The following is a 25,733-nucleotide window of genomic DNA, read 5'->3' on the forward strand; positions in this document are numbered from 1 at the left end:
CTTCAAATTATTGGATTGGTGCTTCAATATTAGAAAAAAAAGGGGGGAGGGCCTCCCTGGTGGCGCAGTGGTTGAGAGTCCGCCTGCCGATGCAGGGGATACGGGTTTGTGCCCCGGTCTGGGAGGATCCCATATGCCGCGGAGCGGCTGGTCCCGTGAGCCATGGCCGCTGGGCCTGCGCATCCGGAGCCTGCGCATCCGGAGCCTGTGCTCCGCGACGGGGGAGGCCACAACAGTGAGAGGCCCGCATACCACAAAAAAAAAAAAAAAAAAAAAAAAAGAAAAGAAAAAAAAGGGGGAGGAGTGAGCACAGGAGAATAGCCTTCATTAGTGTCTGTAGAGATGGACTGTGTGTTTATGGAGGATTAAAGAGGGAATACGAGAATCATTCTGGGGAGGAAACTCACGCACGCACAGACACACCAAAATAGGATGAAGAATATATTCCATCTCCAACCTTCCCCACCTGTCTAGGGTTTTTTTTTTTTTTTAAATAAATTTATTTATTTATTGGCTGCATTGGGTCTTCATTGCTGCACCCAGGCTTTTCTCTAGTTGCGGTGAGCGGGGGCTGCTCTTCGTTGTGGTGTGCAGACTTCTCATTGCGGTGGCTTCTCTTGTTGCGAAGCATAGGCTCTAGGCACGCAGGCTTCAGTAGTTGTGGCTCACAGGCTCAGTAGTTGTGGCTTGCGGGCTCTGGAGAGCAGGCTCAGTAGCTGTGGTGCACGGGCCCAGTTTCTCCTCAGCATGTGGGATCTTTCTGGACCAGGGCTCGAACCCGTGTCCCCTGCATTGGTAGGCAGATTCTTAACCACTGTGCCACCAGGGAATTCCCTAGGTTTTTTTTTTTTTGGTTTTTTTTTTTGTTTTTTTTTTAATCTATTTTTCTTTTGGCTTCTAATTTGTCTCTTTTCTTCAATGTGTACTAATTTAGACTGTTCCCTTGATGGAATGTAGCTATTAAAAAGATGACGGGGCTTCCCTGGTGGCGCAGTGGTTGAGAGTCCGCCTGCCGATGCAGGGGACACGGGTTCGTGCCCCGGTTCGGGAAGATCCCACATGCCGCGGAGCGGCTAGGCCCGTGAGCCATGGCCGCTGAGCCTGCGCGTCCGGAGCCTGTGCTCCGCAACGGGAGAGGCCACAACAGTGAGAGGCCCGCGTACCGCAAAAAAAACCCAAAAAAACAAACAAACAAAAAAAAACAACTGATGAAAAACTGCTGGGAGATGAGGATGCAGCGTGGTGTAGCAGATCTAAAGACCAAACAACATGGAAGGATGTTTACTTAAGTTGAAAAAGAACTTAGAGATCACCCTGGTCCATTTCCCACCCAAATCCAAAACCTTTTCATATATGGAATAAAGGCTGCCTGTGTTACAACATCAGTATTCATCTAACATACCAAATATATACTGAGAAATGGGGGAAATCCTCTGAAAATATATTTTTTCAACAGTGAAAAAACATGAAGAAAAAACATGATGCCATTGTTTGTGAACCTAAACAACTTCTGAATCTCTCTCCCAAAGTAACAAATTGTTGCAAATCACTGTGGTTGAAATACAGTTTTCAGAAGGCTTACATGACTCGACTTGTCAGCTCCCAGCCAGTTTCAGCCATGTCAAGGAACCCAGGTAAGATATTATTTGTATTAAACTAAGTTCAATATTCTACTTAGCTTGTATTTTTCTTGATATTGAGGATATAAAATTAAACATTAACTATAAGTAGTGAATCATAAATCTATTCATCAAAGTTCTTACATAGAAAAATCTAAAACTGACTTTGCTTCATGGTATAAATCTCTTAGTTTCTATTAGCCCTGAATCATTGATGTGACAATTAAGAGGATCCCAAATTGACTGAAATAGATCAAATTTATCTTTTAATAAAAATTAATGTTTAAACTTGACCTGAAAATATCTGCATTGTTAAGGTAGGGAAAATTCAGTTTAGGTTCCTTCTTGATTTTGTCAGTATAGGAAGGAACATGAGGGAAAGATAAATGTGAAATTTTGTTTTTCAAAAACGTGTGATTCCTAAATGTCCCAAAATGTCAGAAAATTAAAGTGTTATGTTTTGAAAAGCATTAAAGAGCGTTAGGGTTATATGTATGAGGTTTTAGACTTTAAAAAAAGATTTTAGATTAAAAATATGCTAGACACCTGAAAGGAATTATTAAAATTAATCTCAAACTATTCTCCAATTTAAAAGAATTACATGCCACTGAGAAAGTGGAAATTTCAAGCATCCTGATAGACGCTTGCCACCATATCAAATATGGTATCCATTTTCTAGAAAAGAACTCAATCGACTAAAATTTCGAATTTTCATCTGGGCAGGTGTCAACAATGATTTCTCAAAGCCTGAGACTGTGTCATCTATGAATACCTTCTAGAACGTATATTTTGTTTTTTTAAATTGAGATGTAATTCATACACCATAAAGTTCAAACCCACACAATTCAATGGTTTTTAGTATATTCATAAAGTTGTGCACTATTCTAGAGCTTGCATTTAATTGTAAACCTTTTCCAATGTTTTCACACCCACTATACTACTTAAGCCTCACAGAACCCTCACGAAACTGAGATTCACTGTGCGCGGTTGCCACATTTACCCCCAAAGCTTTCCTAATTACAGTTTCACCTCAAAGGCAGAAGCAGGGTGAAGAATTAATAATGCTACTACCTTCGAGTTAGGGAGTAACAGCCAACAACCTAATCTACCTGTTTGTGTTCTCGCCTAGAGCTCTCGATTTACTATGTATGTAAAATCTTAATTGCGCCTGGCATTTTCGACTGGTGCATCACCGGTGTGCATTCAACGACCGCCGAACAGGAACAAGGGAAGCCCCGATTAGAGGTGGTAGCAGACACAATCCACCTCCCCCCGCCCAATTTCCCTCCCTCACAGGCTCAGGAGGAAGCAGTGCTTTTCCCCCCTTATATTTTACGGTATCACTAAAGGAATGGGGGATGTGCAGACTGAGAGGTGCGGTGGGAGAGAGACACAGAATTGTTATTCCGGCGTCGAGAACGCTAACGCCAGGGTCGTCGGAGGTTCCAGTAAGTATATTCCGGGCGCCCCGCCTCCCTCCCTCTCTACTCTGAGGCAGGGAACCAGCAAGACGCACCACCTCCGACGCGGGAGACCGCCTCCGGCAAACGCGCGCCGTCTGCGCTTCCCATTGGTCACAGCCGCACACGTGACTTCTACCGCCAGCCCCGCCCCAAGCGCTTTGCCAGCCCGAGAGCGGGTCTGAGCAGCGCAGCTGGGCGCGGAGCCCGCCCACGTGTGGGAGGTCACGCAGACGACCCTGCGAAGCTATCCTGCTGGGAGCCTGATTGGATGGATGGATGATGGATGAGATAGATAGATGATAGAGATAGATTAGATAGATAGGTTATTTAAGATAGACACCGCAAGTACTGCCCAAAGTAAAACTCTTAATGAAGAAGCTGATCGAGAAGGTCCCTTGCTCCCCTTAGTGGCTTTTGTCCTCACTGAAGCCCAAATTTATCTCTGTTACTTTGGGGAGGCTGGAAACTGACTCACTGCACTGAAGCCCAAATTTATCTCTGTTACTTTGGGGACATGTACACTACACGTATGAACATAACTCTTTGGGGAAAAAAACAACCCATAGTATTTGTATGGGGAATTAAAGACACTTCTTAGAAAAGTTGAGGTGGTGGGTAGGATTTTGGGAAGTCCAGAGCAACCATCCTGATACGTCATTTAAGATAAATTAGACACTCTTGGGAAAACAAAAATGATTAAAAGTGGAAAGAGGCCCTGCCCACCTCTAAAAATGTAATAAGTATTGATAGGAAAGGGCAGAATTAAAAATATTTACACACACATAGGAGAATTTCCTGGTGGTCCAGTGGTTAGGGCTCTGTGCTGCCACTGCAAGGGGCCCGGGTTCAATCCCTGGTCGGAGAACAAAGATCCCACAAGCCGCGTGGCATGGCCAAAAATTTAAAATAAAATAAATATATATAAACACACATATATGTATGCATACACATATGTATAGCTAGTGTAAATGGGATATATTAATTGTAGAAGTCAGTAGAGGGTCCAGTTATTCAGCTTCTTTCTCCCTTTGAGAGTGCCTGGATGCTCATTTTGCCTTTTTTTCTTTTTGGTGCTTCTAAGGCTCACCACCTCTCCCTTTCCTCCTCTAGATGGACACATTTACTTTTTTTATTCATCAAAAAAAAAAAAAAAAATACTAGAGCTTACTATATTCTAGGCACTGTGCTAGGTTCTGGGGTGACAATGGTGAACAAAAACAGTAACAGCCCCTTCCTTCCTAGAGCAGACAGTCTGGTAAAGGAGGCAGATAGCAGTCAATTACACACACCAATGTTAAATATAATGTGATAGGTGCTAAGAAGAGGTCCAGATGCTGTAATGGGGCTTTGACCTACTAGGGAGGTTAGAGAAGGCTTCCCTTGAGATGTAACCCAAGACTGAGACCTGAGGGGGTTAAGGAGGGTGCAAGTTGCAGGCAGAGGGAATGGCTTGCTCGAGGAAAAGCTAGTAGCCTCTCCCCTTCCAATGACTGTCCATCTCACCTGTTTCCACTAAACACACATTGACCTTGCCTTTTAGTTGTCAGAAGACAATTTTTTCTTTCAATTCCAAGTTCTTAGGGAGTAATGGTAACCCATAATTATTATTATAGACAATGTGTATCCAATAGGTAAGTATGCTAATATACACATCTAATATGCATAATCATCTGTCATTTTACGTAATGAAAACATGCAATGATCGTAACAAAATCTAGACTACGATGTATCCAATAGAACTGAAAGTGTTATAGATATTCGAAGTGGTGAGAGATTATATTATTTTGGAAGACTCAAAAAAGGTAACTTAGAGAAAGTAATTTTTGAGATATGCTTCACAGGTAAGATTTGGTCAAATGGAGATACAGTTTAGTTAGAGCATAAGGTTCAAGAAGAAGAGTGAGGAGGACGGACAGATAAGTTGAGATTATTTTAAGGGCATTGAAAACCAGTCCAAAGACTCTGTAGAAACTAAATGGAAATGTTTTATTTAAGTTTTAAGGACTTTTCTAAGATACTTTTCCCCTCCAATGTTGACCTTGGAAAATTTAAAATCTACAAAAAAGATAAGTCTACAGATAAGTCTATGGTTATGCATATACTCCTAACATGGACTTACCTTTTTTTTGGCCACATTTGCTTTCTGGCTCTCTGTCTCTCCACACACACATACACACACAAAGGCACATACTCATGAATGCATACACAGATGTTTTTCTTTGCTAAACCATTTGAGGTAAAGTTGCAGACATAACTAACTTGATCTCCAAGTAATTCCACATATTGTCTCCTAAGAACAAAGATATTTTTCTGCATAATCTCAGTACAATGATGACAATTCTGGGATAGTTTTAAAATTAAAATGGGAATAAGTATTTATGTTAATAATAATAGTAATGCATTACTTATTTTAAATGGCTTGTAACAGTGGCTGACACATTATAAGTGCTATATAAGTGTTTTCTTAAAAAAAATACACTTTCAAGGTTGGGAAACTAAAGAATAAGAAAAGGCATATAGTGAAAAGTCTCTCCTGAATTCTTGTCCCCCATCTGCTCAATTCCTATCATAGGTAGCCACCATTCTTAGATTCTTGGGTATCCTTCCAGAGGTTCTTTTTGCGAATATGAACAACTGTGAATATAAATTTATATACCCCTCCCTTTTTAGACAAAGGTAGCACATTCAACACACCGTTTTTACTTGTTTTCTCACTTAGCACTATGATCTGGAGATCTCTCTGCATTAATACTTACAGAGCTTCCTAATTCTTTTTTATAGTGGCATAATATTCCATAGTGTGGATACACCATCATTTATTTAAGTAGTTTCCTACTGATGTACATTTGGGTTGTTTCCAAACACTTAATATTGAAACCAATGCTACAATATATAACCTCAAGCACATTTGCATTTGTAAAATTTGATAACTAGATACATTGCCCCCTACAGAGGTAGTACCAATTTACACTTCCACCACCAATTGTGAGAGGGTCTCCAGGATTTTGATAAGGTTCTATACCAAGAGTTTAAAATATGTGAATGTGCATTATTATTGCTATTTTGCAACTTTAAATGAAAGGAGAGCTGTCTTCATGACAAAGGAAAAGGTAGGGCTGTCCTTAGATCAACTTACAGAGTAGCCAACATTTTTCCTCCAACTCTTTTCTGTCCCATTCTCTCCACCCCCTTATGCAACTTTATAATCATAATCAACAATATCTGTGTAGGGCACTGAGCTAGGTTCCAGTTATGAAATAGATACATGTGCTCAAGGGTTTTGCCACTTAGTTGGTCAGACATACACAAAGTACAAATAGTTATTATGTTGAGTTCCAGAATGCAAAACACACCTCTTGCTTTGGGCACAATCTTTTGTTGCATCCTATCTCTAGGTCCTTCCTTCTCTGCCCCTTTGCCTACCCAATTGGGATACCCAAGGCTTGTTGGCATCCTTACAGCTCCTTCATTTCTCCCAACATCCATTACTGAAACTTATCCAACTTGTATTCCATCTTTCTACTGCAGATACTAGATTTTGTATTCCCCAGGTGACAATTAATCAGGTAAAATAATAGTTGCAAATCATTATGCTTTTGATTGGCACAGGTAGGGCTGGCCCTAAGCCCATTTTGAAGTAGATGATATTCATTTGGAGGGTGTCCCCACTCGGTTGCCCTTTTTTCTCTCTGGGCACCTTCCCTCTTGCGTGAACTCTCAGCCCTCACTGGTGCCCTCACCTTTTCTCAGGTAATTGTCAAATTATCCTTGCTGGGGTGTCAGTTAATTGTTAGGGTGTCATTTCAAAATGGCTTGAGGTGAGATAGCTATCTTGAAACAACAGTAGAAACTGAAATGACAGGAAATATGGTTGCAATTTTGATCAAAGGGCCATATATTTCACCTACTATTTAAGCCACCTACTTAGGAGCTTACCCTTGGCTGAGGTGAATTAATGCACTGAGACCCTGGCTCTCCCTGACCCCATCTCATCCCTCCCACTCTATTCTGTGTAGCGTCCTGGAGCTCTGGGGACCCTTGGCCTCAGAGCTCTTTACTTTTGAATCCAGTCAGGTTCATCACTTCATATAAAGGACTTGAGCATCCTCAGATTTTGGTATCTGCCAGGGGAGGGGAGAGTGTTCTGGAAACAATGGCCCTCGATACCAAGGCACAACTGTACTGTTTAATTTTTATTAGCCAGAGTTTTAACACATACATTCTGTCTTCCAGCCACAACCAACTCTTCCATGTTTTTTCCATCAGTTGATTCTAAAATTAAAAACCAACAATCTTGGTTTACATTATTGTATCTATGTAAATATAGTCTAACACCAAGTCCAGTGGTAGTAGCTAAGACATATGACATAGGACTTATTGTATACCAGGCACTTCATGAACATTATTGTTTAATATTCAGAATAATCTTAAAGTCCCTTTTGACAAATGAGGAAACTGAGGAACAGAGAATCTAAGAACAGGAAATTAGAAAGTAACTGAGTCAAGACTTTCTCCTATGTGAGGATAGGATAAAATTTTCTTTTCTTTAGATCCAAGTTTAGGACTCTTGCCAGCTGGAAAGAGAATGCACATCAAGGTCATATATACATATTTTTTCTTTCTCTTTTTTTGGGGGGTGATGGTGGTCTTTAGCTCTGGTCAGTTTTCTTTTTTTCCATTTCTGTTGGTGACTAATTTTAGCTACTTCAGGATTCCCCTCTTTCTCAGCAGATGGTTGAGTTCTCTGCTTCATGGACAAAACTGATGTCATTGGGGGTAAACACCTTAATCTTCTTAGCCCTTATTGTAGTCTTCCTTACATGAGCATCACATCTTCTCTCTTTCTATCCTATCTCAAAGGAAGGGAAGAACCCCCCCCACCCCACTCAAAATGTATCCTTCCTCACGTTTTCGTTCTCATTTCTCCTAAACCTCTGGGACTCCACCTCAACAATTTGCCCTACTCTACCTTCCATTTTCCATCACTCCTGCGCTAATTCCTCTCCTCAACCTACAAACCTGCTCAAGACTCCCAACTTAGAGAATTCCTTCAACACACCGCTTCCTCTCGCTACTGTCCATTCTCTCTCATTCCTTCATCAGGGCACCTCTTGGAAGAGTGGTCTACACTTACTGATGCCAAGTCTAGTCTGGTAGCTCGAATTCACGCTTCAGTTGTGCAAACTTCCTTTCATTCTCATTGCGTGACTAATTCCCTTTTGCTGTACTTCAATCCTGGGTGATACTGGTAATCCTTTTTTAAAGGAGCAGAGTGTCCTTGGTAAGAGACTCTGAGCCTTCCTGAGACTGACTAGTAGTCCTGCTAAATGTAAGCACATTTCTTGGAAATTATTATTCAGATTAGGTACTGTTAACAATCGGACATTCAACTATAATATGTTTAATTGATTCTGAGAGGATGTGTCCTTTGAGATGGGGCAATTACTGTTGATTTTATACTTGAAAGATTAAAATGTTCAAAATGATTGACTCTTAAGCACTAGCTAATGGCTTAACGCTCTCCTAAAAGAAGCCATTTTCCTTTACTTGAAGAAGAGGTCACACTGAGTTTGAGACAAAGCCTTGAGTTCCATTGAGGTGGTGTGTTTCTGAAAAAGGGAGGCATGTGTTTTCCAATCTGGAAGCAGATGGTCCAGCATGTGGAGAGGCCAAGACTTCCAATACCCTCTTGTCCACTTGTTATTATACAAAGGTAAAAGGTTGTGCAAAGAAGAACTACAATCCTGCAGCCTGTGGAACAAAAACCACACTCACAGAAAGATAGACAAGATGAAAAGGCAGAGGGCTATGTACCAGATGAAGGAACAAGATAAAACCCCAGAAAAACAACTAAATGAAGTGGAGATAGGCACCCTTCCAGAAAAAGAATTCAGAATAATGATAGTGAAGATGATCCAGGACCTCGGAAAAAGAATGGAGGCAAAGATCGAGAAGATGCAAAAAATGTTTAACAAAGACCTAGAAGAATTAAAGAACAAACAAACAGAGATGAACAATACAATAACTGAAATGAAAAATACACTAGAAGGAATCAATAGCAGAATAACTGAGGCAGAAGAACGGATAAGTGACCTGGAAGACAGAATGGTGGAATTCACTGCCGTGGAACAGAATAAAGAAAAAAGATTGAAAAGAAATGAAGACAGCCTAAGAGACCTCTGGGACAACATAAAATGCAAAAACATTTGCATTATAGGGGTCCCAGAAGGAGAAGAGAGAGAGAAAGGTCCTGAGAAAATATTTGAAGAGATTATAGTCAAAAACTTCCCTAACATGGGAAAGGAAATAGCCACCCAAGTCCAGGAAGCACAGAGAGTTCCAGGCAGGATAAACCCAAGGAGAAACATGCCGAGACACATAGTAATCAAATTGGCAAAGATTAAAGACAAAGAAAAATTATTGAAAGCAACAAGGGAAAAATGACAAATAACATACAAGGGAACTCCCATAAGGTTAACAGCTGATTTCTCAGCAGAAACTCTGCAAGCCAGAAGGGAGTGGCATGACATATTTAAAGTGATGAAAGGGAAGAACCTACAACCAAGATTACTCTACCCTGCGAGGATCTCATTCAGATTCGATGGAGAAATCAAAAGCTTTACAGACAAGCAAAAGCTAAGAGAATTCACCACCAAACCAGCTCTACAACAAATGCCAAAAGAACTTCTGTAAGTGGGAAACACAAGAGAAGAAAAGGACCTACAAAAACAAACCTATAACAATTAAGAAAATGGTAATAGGAACATACATATCAATAATTACCTTAAACATGAATGGATTAAATGCTCCAACCAAAAGACACAGGCTCGCTGAATGGATACAAAAACAAGATCCATATATATGCTGTCTACAAGAGACCCACTTCAGACATAGTGACACATACAGACTGAAAGTGAGGGGATGGAAAAAGATATTCCATGCAAATGGAAATCAAAAGAAAGCTGGAGTAGCAATATTCATATCAGATAAAATAGACTTTAAAATAAAGAATGTTGGGCTTCCCTGGTGGCACAGTGGTTGAGAGTCCGCCTGCCAATGCAGGACCCATGGGTTCGAGCCCTGGTCTGGGAAGATCCCACATGCCATGGAGCAGCTGGCCCCGTGAGCCACAATTACTGAGCCTGCGCATCTGGAGCCTGTGCTCCGCAACAAGAGAGGCCGTGATAGTGAGAGGCCCGCGCACCGCGATGAGGAGTGGCCCCCACTTGCCACAACTAGAGAAAGCCCTTGCACAGAAACGAAGACCCAACACAACCATAAATTTAAAAAAATAAAAATAAAAATAAAATAAAATAAAGAATGTTACAAGAGACAAGGAAGGACACTACATAATGATCAAGGGATCAATCCAAGGAGAAGATATAACAATTATAAATATATATGCACCTAACATAGGAGCACCTCAATACATAAGGCAACTGCTAACAGCTATAAAAGAGGAAATCAGGGCCTCCCTGGTGGCGCAAGTGGTTGAGAGTCCGCCTGCCGATGCAGGGGATACGGGTTCGTGCCCCGGTCTGGGAGGATCCCATATGCCGCGGAGCGGCTGGGCCTGTGAGCCATGGCCGCTGAGCCTGTGCGTCCGGAGCCTGCGCGTCCGGAGCCTGTGCTCCGCAACGGGGGAGGCCACAACAGTGAGAGGCCCGCATACCGCAAAAAAAAAAAAAAAAAAAAGAGGAAATCAAAAGTAACACAATAAGAGTGGGGGACTTTAACACCTCACTTACACCAATGGACAGATCCTCCAAACAGAAAATTAATAAGGAAACACAAGCTTTAAATGACACAATAGACCAGATAGATTTAATTGATATTTATAGGACATTCCATCCAAAAACAGTTGATTACACTTTCTTCTCAAGTGCGCACGGAACATTCTCCAGGATAGATCACATCTTGGGTCACAAATCAAGCCTCAGTAAATTTAAGAAAATTGAAATCATATCAAGCATCTTTTCTGACCACAACGCTATGAAATTAGAAATCAATTACAGGGAAAAAAATGTTAAAAACACAAACACATGGAGACTAAACAATATGTTACTAAATAAGCAAGAGATAACTGAAGAAATCAAAGAGGAAATCAAAAAATACCTAGAGACAAATGACAATGAAAACATGACGATCCAAAACCTATGGGATGCAGCAAAAGCAGTTCTAAGAGGGAAGTTTATAGCAATACAAGCCTACCTCAAGAAACAAGAAAAAAAAAAAAAGGTTGTGCAAATACTCTTCATACTCTCTTAATGCTCTGGGATTCAGGAGTGATCACTACCAGCAATGAAGTCCATATGTACTGAAATGATGTTCCCTGAGAATAATCACCTCCCAGTAATGAAATAGGGGATTAAAGCTGTGATTGCTTAAAATTATGCCTAGTGACAAAAAAAAATTAATCAGTCAATCTAAGAAAGAAATGGAAAATTTTATTCAAGCCAAATTGAGGATTATAACCTGGGGAACAGCCTCTCAGAAAGCTCTGAGAACTGTTCTGCCTGTTAAAGATCAAAGCACAGTTATATAAGTCTTTGAGACAGGAGGCTGTACATTAAATGACATATTGTTGACAATTTACATAACCCAGATCTACAAGTAGTGGGTCATGGGTTATGGTGGCCCCTTACAAGAGTAACAAGGAAGGTTATCTCCTAGGGAAGTCTAGTTACCGCAGATTCACAATACACACTAAAAGGGAAGGAGGAGGCCGAAACAGGCAAAGAAAAGTTTTATGTTTAAATTTTTCTTGTCTGCCATAAAATATGAATTTTATTTCATCACTAGTGATGCAGGTAAAGTACTGTAAAGTTTAACACAGAGGAATACCCTTTTGGAAGAAACTATAAAACAATTCCTTCAGTTTAAACTAAGCCACATTTTAATTGGCTTCACTTTGGACCATAAACTTCCTGTATGAACTTTTATTGTTTTCTGGACTTTCTCATTGCCTCTCCGCCCCTCCTCACATGATTTGTAGTTATGGTATCTTCAAGTTTCCCCAAATTTTCAACCATGCTATCTCTTCTACCGAATCTCCCTTTCCTCAGGGACTTCCATTTTAGAGCCGTTCTTTTGCTCTAATCTCATCACTCTCTAGGTATGGTACACTGTTGGATCCACCTTTTGCTAATCTTTTTCTTGGTTTAGTCATACTCTGTTTTACTGGAAAACTTTCTCAAGAGGCTTCCTAAGAAATTGTGCATGGGAGAACAACTTCTTGAGTCCTTGCATGTCTGCAAATGTCTTTCTTCACCTCTCACAGATTATTGAGAATTAGATAGGCAGAGACTTCTAGGTTGAAAATAATTTTTTATAAAATCCTTGAGGGCATTAATTGTTCTACTATATTCTAGTACCCATTATTGATGGAAAATCAGTCATCAAGCTAATCCATGTTTCTCTTTGGAGAATTTTAGCATCTCCTTATGCTTGGTGTTTTGAAATATCGATATGCTCCAGAGGTGAGGATTTTATTTCCCCATTTGTTGTCCTGAGAACTTGGTGGGTTTTTTTGTTTTTTGGTGGGACTTTCTAATCTGAAGTTTGGTGTCCTTTAGCTCTGGGAAGTTGTCTTATGACAATTTCCCCCCTCTATTTCTTTCTGTGACTCTCATTTTTTAAAAAAATATTTATTTATTTGGCTGCGTCGGGTCTTAGTTGCGGCACACAGGATCTTCATTGTGGCATACGGGATCTTTAGTTGTGGTGTGCAGGCTCTTTTGTGGCATGCGGGCTTCTCTCTAGTTGTGGTGCACAGGCTCCAGAGCGCACGGGCTCAGTAGTTGTGGTGTGTGGGCTCTAGAGTGCACGGGCTCAGTAGTTGTGGTGCGTGGGCTTAGTTGCCCCATGGCATGTGGGATCTTAGCTCCCCAACCAGGGATCGAACCCGTGTCCCCTGCATTGGAAGGCGGATTCTTAACCACTGAACCACCAGGGAAGTCCCTCTGTGACTCATTAATCAGATGCTGGTCTTTCCATATTGGTTTTCTGTATCACCTATCTTTTCTCTCATATTTTAAAATTTCTGATTTTTTTCTGAGTGATTTCCTTGACTTTATTTTTTCAGACCATCAATTGTATTTTTAATTTTAGCAATCATATTATTAAATCTGAAAGATTTTGTTGTAGGTTTATTCTTTTTTCATAGCATTCTCTTTTGTTTCCTAAATGTAATATTTTCTTAACTCTCTCTAAACATATACATTAGAATTCGCAAACATTCCCTTCTGTTCCTTGAATTATATCTGTTTTCTTCAGTGTTACTGTTTTGGTTGTTTATCTGGCATTTCTCTTTCATTCTGTGGTTCTTCTCAGTTGCCTGGTGATCTTTTGTTATTTTAAAGAAATACTGACCAGTTAGCTGGTGTGGGGTTTTTCTGTTGTTATGTGAGTAGGACTGTTTCCCCAGGTGGTAGCAGTAGCCACATGTTCCAGGTGCTGTCCTGCACAGGTTAAATATATGAATTCATTTAATCATCTCAATAACACCTCTACAAGGTAGTTACTGTGGTATCTCATTAAGTTTAATATTCCATCAATTGTAAAATGTACTATAATTTTGTTCCCTGCTAAGAAGGGAAACAATGCTGTTGGACTATGACATGCCATAGACTATAAAACACATTCTGTTTTGGAGGCATTAAAAAATCTTAGAATTGATAAAATAATACATTATCATTCCCATTTTACAGTTGAAGAAACTGAGGAATAGAGAGATTAAATAACTTTCCCAGGTTACATAGTTTTATCTGTAGTGGATTTTACATTTTAACCCAAATGATCTGGCTTCAGAATCTTACCACTATGCCTAACTGCTTCTCCAGGGCTCCTCACTGAGTGGGGACTCAAGTGGGGGCTCTGAGTTGGGGGAGCTTTAGGGTGATGAGTTAGGGCAGCTGGCTTTCTGGCCCCAGGTCCCTCAAATGCCAGAACAAGGAGACCTTTAACCCAAGGCACCAACATTCATAAAGAAGTTTTAGCTTTCTCCACAAGATTTGTTCTCCTCTATTAGAGAAGAGTGATCTGGATTTTTTACCTGAAATCTGATGGGTCTAGTGGGCTGGGGCTGTCAAGGGTACCAAGTGGTACAGTTGATCCTCATCAGAATTATAGTCAATGGCATGTCTCCCTTTCCCAGCTTCAGGGTCTTGGTGGAGTAAATAGGTTTCCTGTCGTGGGTTCTTGGCACTTTCTCTGTCTGGCTCACTTGTCCATATCTTGTCTTCTCTGCTTTCTGCCTCCTAGAAACATACACAGATCTCCCATCTGCTCTTGACCCTGCTTCCCATTCTCTTCACTGTTGTGGTTTTACTCTTTTTTATACTTTCATTTGGGGAGAAGACTAGGACTAGGAGAAATGGGAGAGGTCAGTGCTTGTGCTCAGTCTTGAACCAGAAGGCCCTAGACTTCTAGTTTTAGTGAATAAAATCAAGATTATAAAAGGATGACCATCATTTGAGAAAATAAAATATTCACATTATAGCTGGCAGTGGAAAAGCACTTATAAAACCTTAGAAGCATGTTGGCTTAAAAGTTTTCCTAAATGCAACTGAAGGATTTTCAACATACAACAATATTTTTAAGAGTTCCAATACATTGAGGCTTATTATTTGCTTTATGAAGGAATTATTCTTTCAAAAAGATTAACCATGAGATTTTTCCAAATTCCCCACTAGGTCATTTAGACTACAATTTCATTTTCAGAACTCTGTGTGGATATGTATATATCCACACAACTTTTCAGCATAAAGTGAGATACTTTTTCCTTCTGGATATTAAAAATTCAATACTTGGAAAATAATAGAGCACTTGAAATGTGGCCAGTGCAATTGAGGAACTGAATTTTAAGTTTTATTTAATTTTAATTAATTTAAGTTTAAAAAACTGATACTTAATTGTTGGAGAAGTTTTAGGTATGTTTGGAACAACTTGGATATACGAATTTACTTTTTAACTGTAAACTTCATGAAATCAAAATACAAGGTTTTCCAGTGAAATTAGCTGATATCTGGATTGAGATGTGCTCTACATATAAAATAAACACTAGATTTTGAAAACTTAAATATAATAGAAAGTGTAAAACATATCGTTAATAATTTTATATTGATTTTGCGTTATAGTGATAATACTTTGGATATATTGTCCTAAGTAAAATATATTACTAAAATTATTTTTACCTGATTTTACCAGTAGAACATTTAAAATTCATATGTAGCTTGAATTATATTTCTACTGGACAGAGTTGATCTATTCCAGTGCAAGGCTTTGCTTTTCGATAGTCATTATGATGCTGGGATTTCATCCCTCTCCTTGTCTAAGACAGTTTTTAGTGACTAGTGGTGAGTTATTTACAGAGCTAATGGAGTTTTCTCTTTGAATTCTTATGCAGATCACAACCCACCTTCTCAGCCCAAGGAGAACAGCATTGGCCAGAACCATCACCAGGAGGAAATAATCTACAAGTTGGCCAGGCAGCTGAGAAACATCGGGGACAGCATCGATCATAGAATGGTTCAAGAGGTGAGAATTCAGTTTCCCCAGTAAGGGCCTGTCAGGGAGGAGGAAAGAATAAACAGACCAATGGCTGTCAAGTGGCTGGGATGCCCAGGAATTAGCAGAACACATAGATTAATGATGACTGGATTACCAAGCATTAGATCTGAAAATTGTGAACCTGGGTCAAACCCAGTGTTAGATCTCACACTTGCTACTCAAACTGTGTGGTCCATGGACCAGCAGCATCAGCATCATTTGGCAGCTGGTCAGATGTGCATAATCTCGGGCCCCAGCCAACAACTCTGGAATCAGAATTTACCGTTTTACACACACCCTAGGGTATTTGAGTGCACATTAAAGTGTGAGAAACTTTGCTCCATACCCTCAAACTAGGATGCATGTTACATTCACCTGTGAAGTTTTAAGAGTTACAGATGCTGGGCCCCACCTTGAGAGATTAGTCCAGGTGAATCTAACACTCCGTCAGGGAGGAGAACCTTTGCCTTAGATGGTGGTCATCCTCCTTGAACCGAACCAGGTTATGATCTAAGCCCAACTCCCCCTGATTTCTTTGTTTCTCCTGATTATTGTAAGAGATATAAGGGAAACAGGAAAGAATAATGATTACTGTTTCAAATCTTAGGGGTGATGAAATCCACAGCCCACTTAGTTTTCCTCCAGAACAACCTGTAGTTGGCAGCAGCTAGAGAATGATCACATGGGGCTCTGTGGTGGGGGGGGCTGCCCCTCAGAGCCCAACTTCCTCCCCTTAAATGCATCACAGGACAGGTACCTGTGGTGATTTCTTGTATATCACTGCTGCTGCCATCATGCTGACTTCAGGGAGTGCCAGGCCCTCTTCTATGCTCCGGTCCAAATGTGGCAGTACTCAGCCATGCCCTCAAATAAAACATTCCCTGAGACAAAACAAGGATGGAAGGTCCCAACAATAATGTTACTGAAAGTAAGAAGGAAACAAACACAAATAAAATATTGATAGACCAATTTCACGCAAACAAATATTTACTGAGTGCCTATTATGTGCCAGACTCAGTTCCAGGCACTGATAGACCAATTTCACTCAAACAAACATTTATTGAGTTTCTACTATGTGCCAGACTCAGTTCCAGGCAGAGAGCAGGAATGGAAGATGAGCCTGCTGTCATAGGACTCATAATGTAGGAGAGACAAACAGTAAAGCAGATGACTAGACTCTAGGGGATACTGAGTGATGGAGAGTGACTTTGGATGGGCCATCAGGGAAGGCCCTCTCTGGGGAGGCGATATTTGAGCAGAGACTGGAAGTGAGGGAGTGAGCCATGGGAATACCTGGGGGGAAAGTGTTCCAGACAGAGGAAACTGGGAGGGCAAAGCCCTTGGGATAGGAACAACAAGGAGGCCAGGTTGGCTGGAGTCGGGGGTGTTGAAGTCCAGGAGTTGGCCTCCGTCCTAGAGGCGGGGGTAAGGTGTTTGGGTTTTGCGCCAAGTATAAAGGAAGCTTCTGGGGAAGGAGAGCAGGAGAGTGCCATGTGCTGATTTACATTTAGAATGAAGCCTGGCTGTACGGTGTGGAGAATAGGCTGTTGTGAACATTAAGAGAGATAATCTATGTAAATCACTTGGAATAGAGACTGACCCACAGAAAATGATCAATAGATGTTATTGAAGCCAAAATATTAATTTGTTTCTGGCCTTTGCCCTTTCACTATTTGGAGTTGAACACTTCTTTGCTGTGTATCATTTATTACAGGGCACTCATGATACTCTCCACCTCCCTTCCATGCTCCAGCTTCTTCTATAGTTTTCACTGATGACTGTGCTTTATGAATTCTGGGCAAGTCCTTAGTTCAACTTTTCTGCTTCTTTGTTAGCTAACACTCTGAATACTCCTGGTTCCTTGTAATCTTTTCTCTGAAGAGGAGGACAGAGTAGGACAAATCACAAACACCTATTTTCTAAGTTTACCTCAACCCAATCAGGAAGTCACTTCCCCATGTAACCACCTCTTCCATTCTTCCATTTTTCTTTTCTTTCTCTCCCTTACCTTTTTTTTGGTAATGATTTTTCCCCTTACCTTTTAAGTTGTAATTTACTTATGTTTTAAATTTACTGCTGCAGCTTAATAAATTGACACTTTTCTTTTTTAAAAAAATAATAACTTTGAGAAATAAAATTCACATAACATACAATTCACCCATTTCAACAGTATAATAAATGATTTGTAGTATATTCATAGAGTTGTACAGCCAGTCATCACAATCAATTTTAGAACATTTTCATCACTCCAGAAAGACACCTCAAATCCAATAGTAGTCCCTTCTCATTTCCTCCCATTTTCCCCCCTAGCCCCACCAATCTATGTTCTGTCTCTCTGGATTTGCCTATTCTGGAATTTCATATAAGGGGACTAATATAATATGTTGTCTTTATGTTTGGCTTCTTTCACTTAACACAATAGTTTTTTCAAGGTTCGTCCATGTTGTAGCATGAATCAGTACTTCATCTCTTTTTATTGCTGAATAATATTCTTTTGTATGTATATATCACATTTTGTTTATCCATTCATCACTTGATGAACGTTTGGGTTGTTTCCACTTTTTGACTATTATAAATAATGATGCCATGAATATTTGTATAGAAGTTTTTGTGTAGGCATGTTTTCAGTTCTTTTGAGTACATACCTAGGAGTGGAATTGCTGGGTCATATGACAACTTTATATTTAACTTTTTGAGGAACTTCCAGACTATTTTCCAAAGTGGCTGCACTATTTACATTGTGGCCCACCAGCAGGGTACAAGGGTTCCTGTTTCTCCACATTCTTGTCAAAATTTATTAACTGTCTTTTTGATTATAGTCAGCCTAGTGGGTGTGAAGTAGAATCTCATTGTGGGTTTGATTTGCACTTCCCTGATGGTTAATGTTGTGCATCTTTTCATGTGCTTATTGGTCATCTGTGTAACTCTTTGGAGAAATGTCTATTCAGATCCTTGGCCCATTTTTATTTTTATTATTTATTTATTTTTTTTGCCGTACGCGGGCCTCTCACTGTTGTGGCCTCTCCCATTGCGGAGCACAGGCTCCGGACGCGCAGGCTCAGCGGCCATGGCTCACGGGCCCAGCCGCTCCGCGGCATGTGGGATCTTCCCGGACCGGGACACGAACCCGTGTTCCCTGCACCGGCAGGCGGACTCTCAACCACTGCGCCACCAGGGAAGCCCCCTTGGCCCATTTTTAAATTGGGTTGTTGGAGTTCTTTATATATTCTAGATGTAAGTTCCTTATCAGATATATTATTTGCAAATATTTTCTCCCATTCTGAAGTTCGTCTTTCACCTCCTTTTATGTCTTTCACCTTCTTGATGTTCATGGAAGTGTAAAAGTTTTAAATTTTGATGAATTTCAATTTATCTATTTTTCTTTTGTTCCTAGTGCTTTTGGGGTCATATCTAAGAAACCATTGCCTAAGCCAAAGTCATGAAGATTTATACCTATGTTTTCTTTCAAGAGATTGACTTTTAGCTCTTAAATTTAGGTCTTTGACCCATTTAGAGTTAATTTTTTGTATATGGTATGAATTAAAAGTTCACCTTCATTCTTTTGCATATGGGTATTCAGTTGTCACAGCACCATCTGTTGAAAAGACTACGTTTTTCCTACTGAATTGCCTTGGCACCCTTGTTGAAAATCAACTAACTGTAAATTTTGGGGTTTATTTCTGGACTCTCAATTCTATTCCATTGATCTATATCTACCGCAAAAAAAAAAAAAAAAAAAAAAATTCCTCCTAAGTTTGCCTCTAAAATGCTAAAGAGTAAAATGCATGATTTACTCTGCTACTTTAAGGCTTACCTCAAGGCACTATAACAGAATTTCAAATCTGGCATGGTATATTTCTTTCATATAGTAATTTATTCACCTTTTGTACTTTGTTTAATCAAGCGGTCACATTGATTCTCCAGATATCTTCCTGCTTTTGATGTATTTAAAGAAACTTTTATTCTTGCTCTTGGAACTCCCCGGCAAGGAGCTCACCAAGGTGTATTTTTGTCTACCAAATTGGTTGTCCTTGAGCTATCACATAGCTTGACTTCTTATTTTTTGCACTTAAGCAAGTGTTCTGTGTTTTCAAATAGGCCTTGATTCTCAAAATAACATCTTCTATTTTGCCATCTAGTTTTGAGGGGTTCTGGTTCAAGGACCTGGTCTTTTTTTTTTTTTTTTTTTTTTGCGGTACGTGGGCCTCTCACTGTTGTGGCCTCTCCTGTTGTGGAGCACAGGCTCCGGACGCGCAGGCTCAGCGGCCATGGCTCACGGGCCCAGCCGCTCCGCGGTGTGTGGGATCTTCCCAGACCGGGGCATGAACCTGTGTCCCCTGCATCGGCAGGCGGACTCTCAACCACTGCGCCACCAGGGAAGCCCAAAGTGTGTTTAAAAATAGTTAGTCTTGAGGGCCTCCCTGGTGGCGCAAGTGGTTGAGAGTCCGCCTGCCGATGCAGGGGATACGGGTTCGTGCCCCGGTCTGGGAGGATCCCATATGCCGCGGAGCGGCTGGGCCCGTGAGCCATGGCCGCTGGGCCTGCGCATCCGGAGCCTGTGCTCTGCAACGGGAGAGGCCACAACAGTGAGAGGCCCGCATACCGCAAAAAGAAAAAAAAAAAAAAAAAAAAAAAAAAAGTTAGTCTTGAGACTAACTAACTAACCAATGCAGGGGGCCCAGGTTCAATCCCTGGTCAGGGAACTAGATCCCACACGCATGCCACAACTAAGAGTTCGCATGCCACAACTAAGGAGTTCACGTGCCGCAACTAAGGAGCCCGTGAGCCGCAACTAAGACCTGGTGCAAACAAATAAATAATATAACAAATATAGTCTTCCTATCGCTTTTACGATCTTAAATGTGTCTTTGAAATTTTTCTCCACAGGACTCGCTCCTGGGTTCTAGAAACTTCCCCCTCCCTGTCCCTACAGGCCTAGGAGTGGCAACAACTCTGCTGTTGCCAGCCTACCCTTATGCCTCCTCCCCCAACTTTTGTAGGCAGTGTCTTTATCTGACCTTCCCTGAATTATTCCTAATTTGAGTATGCCATCTGTTTTCTCTGGGACCCTGACAGTAATGTATAAGGAATTTCTTAGTTTGTTAGAAAGATAAGAGGGAAACGAACATTTATTAAACATTTTCTTCCACGTACTCTGAGATACTCTTATGTGTTTCATTTAATTTTCCAAATAACTCTATGAATTAGTGGAATAGTATTTCAGGAGAGGCATTTGAGGTTCAGAGAGATTAGATATCCTATCCAAGGTTACTCAGCAACTAAGTGGCAAAACTGGAATTTAAATATACGAGCATCTGGGCTTCCCTGGTGGCGCAGTGGTTGAGAGTCCGCCTGCCGATGCAGGGGACACGGGTTCGTGCCCCGGTCCGGGAAGATCCCACATGCCGCGGAGCGGCTGGGCCCGTGAGCCATGGCCGCTGAGCCTGCGCGTCCGGAGCCTGTGCTGTGCAACGGGAGAGGCCACAACAGTGAGAGGCCCGCGTACCGCAAAAAATATAAAAATTAAATAATAAAATAAAATTAAATATACGAGCATCTGACTCAGTGCTCTATACATTTTCTTGTCTGCCTTGCTGGAAGGAAATTCATTCAATTCTTGTAACTGATATCAACTATAAAAGGGAGAAAAAAAGTTCTTTCATGATTTCCAGTTATTGATAGGACAAAGTCTAAATTCCTTAGCCTGCTGCTAATGGTTTATCACGCATTCATTAATTCAGTCAACTAATATTTATTGAACACCTACTATGTGTCAGGCTCCATTTAAGTGCTGGAGATATGGCAGTGATCAAAAGAGAAAACTTCCCTGATCTCGTGGAGACAAACAATAAACAAACAAACAAACAAGAATAGTTTATCAGATAGTCATGAGGAGTGTTGGGGGATTTGCAATTTTAAGGGAAGGCCTCACTGAAGGTGGCTTCTGAGCAAAACCTTGACAGAGGTAGGGGAGGGTCCGTGGACCTGGGGAGAGAGCAGTGGAGGCAGGTGAATAGCAAAGACTGAGGCAGGGGCATGTCTGGCATATTTGAAGAATAGCAAGGAGGCCAGGGTGGCTGAAGCTGAGTAATGCAGAAAGCCATAAAGATACAGTCAGAGGGGTGGGTGGCAGGGCCTTGAGGTCACTGTAAGGGCTCTTTTGAGTGCGGCCGAACCACTGGAGAGCACTGAGCAGAGGGGCTGCATCGCAACAGTCCCCGAGGCTGCTGGGTTGAGAACAGACTGCAGGAGGAGGGCAGGGCCAGGGAGAGCCCTTTCTGTCTGGCACCCAGCCTTCTTCTCCTGATACTCCCATAAAACCAGTGGCATTTACTTACAGCTCCAGAAACCTGCTGTGGTCTTCATCACTTCCAACTTTGCTCATATTCACCCCTCTCCATCATCTAAGTCTGTTCTTCCAACCCCAAAGCAGACTCCCTTACTTCTTTGAAAGGACTAAGAAAGTGCTCTGGGAAGCCAGAGAAAGAGGTTAATCAACCCTGAAAAGAGTGCCCCTATTTGCTGATGGTGAAGACGGGAAAACATCCAGAGGAAAACTTCCCAAGGTTCTGTGGAGGGTATGGACATTATGGAACAGACTAAGATATTCTTCCACTCATACACTTCATGAAGCAGCCCTAGATGCTTTGCTTGTCTGTGGCACTGATTGAATTAATATCAATACCAAATTTCTAACTTTGGATTATTTTATCACTTAAAAAACAAATTTAACCTCTTTCTTGCTCTCTTTTTAAACAGGATTTTCAACAAGAAGACAGAGCTATCCTGGCTCATTTTGTCTTACTTTTCTTTGGAGGAGTTCACATGTTGTTGCACTTTCTCTGGAAGAACCATGTGATGTAAAAGGAACGTAAATGTCAGGTTCTGCTTTCCTTCTACCCTCTGAGAAAATATGCATCCCACCGGGGCAGATGGGAAGAAGGCCCGTCTCTACCTCCTCTGTTTTCACCCATCATTGTTGCTTTGTGCCTGGTTGTTGGAGAACTGCGGACTCACTGGCCATTTGTCTGTTCACTGGTCAGCCAGCGATAAGATGTCTATGACTGCCTCATGGTAGAGCCCAAGGAACTTAGGAACCCAGGAGGCCTTGTTGCTTAGGAAACACCAGCGCTGTGGATAGTCCCAGTGCTCCTTGTAAGGAAACCTTGAACATTTCCTCTTATGAGGGAAATTGAACCTCATCCCCAAACCAGAGGTCACCGGAATGGGTGCTTTCTCCTGGGTCCCCTCCCTGGGTGCCAGGCCCTCCAGCAGCCTGTTGACCCCACTCTCATTGCCCACGTCCAGACCTGCAGTGCCCCGTCCTCTTTTTACCTTTCTGTCTACCTCATATTCCTCCCTCCACCCTTTGAGAAGTATGGCAAGTGTTAAGAAAATTTGTTGTTATAAATTATAACTTCTGTATATGCATTTTGAGTTCTTTGTAGGAGAAGAGTTATTTAAAAAATTAATAATTTAAAACATGAAATAAATATGGTTATTTTATTGAGCATGAAACACCTGTGCATATTTCTTTTGTGAAGGAGGGATTCCACTTGTTCCTGCTCATATGGGGTCATAATTTTGTAGTTTGGTCATATATAGCATCGCCTTCCTCCTTCCAAAGGGAAATGTCCTCATTTTTTAGGTCTGTCTCAGGCAATGCCTATTATCACCTAGGTTTTGGCTTCCTGGCAGGGAACAGATCCTAAAACGTCTTTCTTATTTATTTTTTTAACTCTTTTGAGTAGGCATTTATTTATTCATATGGTTAAAAAAATCAAAACCGTATACAAAGGTTTACAGTGAAAACCCTTGCTCTTATTTTCTATACTGAATCCCAATTATGTTTGTAAATTTGTTACATATCCTTCCAGAGTTTCTCTGTACAAATACCAGTAAATATATATATATATACACACAAAAGGTAGCATGTAATATACACTGTTCTGTGCCTTGATTTTTTTGCTTAGCATGGTGGTCAGGCACCATTCTACTTGTCTTACAAACGTTAACTCATTTACTCTTCCTAAGAACATTATGAGACAGGTATCATCAGTATTATTAGCTCTATTTTACCGTTAAGGAAACTGAGGCAGAAGTAAGTAGAGAGAGGCAGTACAGAAGGTAACTAAGTTGCTCAAGGGCACACAGCCGGTAAGTGACATAGCTGGGTTACCAAGCCAGGCAGGCTGTTCTCAGAGTCTGGGTTCTTAAGCACGTGCTGTACTACCTCTTGGAGAGCTTGCCACGGTCCATAGAGAGCTCTGTCAGACAGGATGCACAGAATTTTGTTAAATGGATGTGGCATCATTTATTTCATCAGCCCCTTCTTAACGGATGCCTGGGTTGTTTCTAATCGTTCGGTATTATAAGCAATGCTGAAATAAATAACCATGTTCCTTTTGGATATGTATAAACACATACATATTTCTATTGCTCATTTTTCTATTGGGTTTCTGGTCTTGTTCTTGCTGGTTTCTAGGAGCTCATGATTTATCAATGCTAAGCCAACAGCATCTACACTTTCAGATTTTTGGCAGGTTATTAAGGCTTCTTGCCTCCTTTTCTTCTGCGTGTATGGGTTTGCTTTAGTGCTTACAAGCTTTCTGGGCTTCTCCTCAAGGCAGAGGGAGCTAAGGCAGGTACACACGGGTGATGGGTGGGTGGGTATTACACTTGGAGCAGCCAGAGGCCTGGGAAAAGGTGGCAGCTGGGATCCACTGAGTACTTGGGTCTAGGTCAGAAGAGCATTATAGCCTCACTGATGCTGGCATTCGGGCGTGGGGTGGTGGGGCCTCCACCTGGCCAAAGGGCAGGCCGCGGCCGGGTCGGAGCTGGGAATGTCACTCACCCGTAAGGGGAGAGGCACCTGGTTCAGGCGGACAGCATGGGAGGCCCCCTCCTATCCATCTGCAGAGATGAACAGGAAGTTGGTGCCATGAAGTTGGTCTGTCGCTGTCACGAGCCCAGGACCAGGGGTTCCCTCAGCTCTCTAGATCCCCCAGAATCCCACCTCTGTCCCCCTGGAAGCCAGTGCCAGGATGCCCGAGGGGCTGTCCATCTGCAAAAGGATACGAGCAGGACCGATGCATCCCAGTGGGCAAGCCCACGGCACCCTGGTCTCCCCTCCTGCAGGGGCCAGCCCCTGTGCTCCCCCGAGCTGACCAGGATGGGAGTGGAAGCTGGATCTTGCTCTTTCGTTTTCATTTCCTGGAAGGACAGTAACTACTAGAGCACCCTGCACACCTGCTCGCCCGGGGAACCTGAGCACACAGCACCCAGAGCTATTTGAGATTCCATCCCATGAGACCTTCCAGTTTTGGGGGCCAAGTTAGGGGTTTGGGGAAGGAGGGCCTGAGAGCGCTGGCCTAGGGCCCAGCAGCTGCAGCCACCGGTGCGCTCACGATGGACAGCCGGGTGGCTCCCTCACCTCCATCTGTAATGCAGGTAAGAGCCTGGCAGCTGAACCACGCCGTGTGCACACAGAGCCACCTGCCCTCTGCCTCTTCTCCACCACCTCAATTTCCATACCCATTTTATCAGACCTTCTGCCTGGCTGGAATCTCACTTTCCAGCACATTCCCAAACCTCACCCATCCCTCACCGCCTCTCACTCTCCTCCACCTCACTCATCTCCAGCCTCTCACTCAATCCCTTCGAAACCCCTCTGTGTCATATACTGCTCCTCCTCCCTCCTGCTCACCTCTACACCAATCAGATGCAGTTCCTGCACAAGCCACACTCTCACAGCTGGCAGATGCAACTACGCAGGGGCTCCTCTCCTTAGCAGTCCCTCTCCATTGGACATATTTCCCTAGGAGCCTCAGAAGCCCCCAGAGCTGGGCCCCCTTCCCACCTCCAAGGTCCTTCTCCATTCCTCTCTCTCCAAGATCCATATCCACATACACTTTTTTTTTTAAATTTTAAATCAGACGTTTTCCTTGCCTTCATGTGGAACCTTGAGCTCTCTCTGCAGCTCCCTGGCTGGCATTTCCCAGGCAGTCACAGCCTGGAATTCCCCATTCCTCACACTTGGAAGAGGGCAGAGGAGTAGACAAGGAGCTCCCTGCAAGTCCCAGGTGAGTCTAGGCCTTGAACC

At 42.0% G+C, this 25,733-nt stretch overlaps 1 protein-coding gene across 1 annotated transcript; it reads left to right on the forward strand.

Moving 5' to 3' along the window:
* The first annotated feature begins 1,465 nt into the window (after positions 1 to 1,465).
* On the forward strand, positions 1,466 to 22,495 carry PXT1 (peroxisomal testis enriched protein 1). The gene is made up of 3 exons (XM_060110793.1): positions 1,466 to 1,634; positions 15,489 to 15,619; positions 22,391 to 22,495. Exons 1-3 carry the CDS (start codon positions 1,466 to 1,468, stop codon positions 22,493 to 22,495), a joined length of 405 nt encoding a protein of 134 aa, XP_059966776.1.
* Positions 22,496 to 25,733: the final 3,238 nt, after the last annotated feature.

The sequence above is a fragment of the Mesoplodon densirostris genome, chromosome 10 (genome assembly GCF_025265405.1).
Source record: "Mesoplodon densirostris isolate mMesDen1 chromosome 10, mMesDen1 primary haplotype, whole genome shotgun sequence".
Classification (NCBI taxonomy): Eukaryota; Metazoa; Chordata; class Mammalia; order Artiodactyla; family Ziphiidae; genus Mesoplodon; species Mesoplodon densirostris.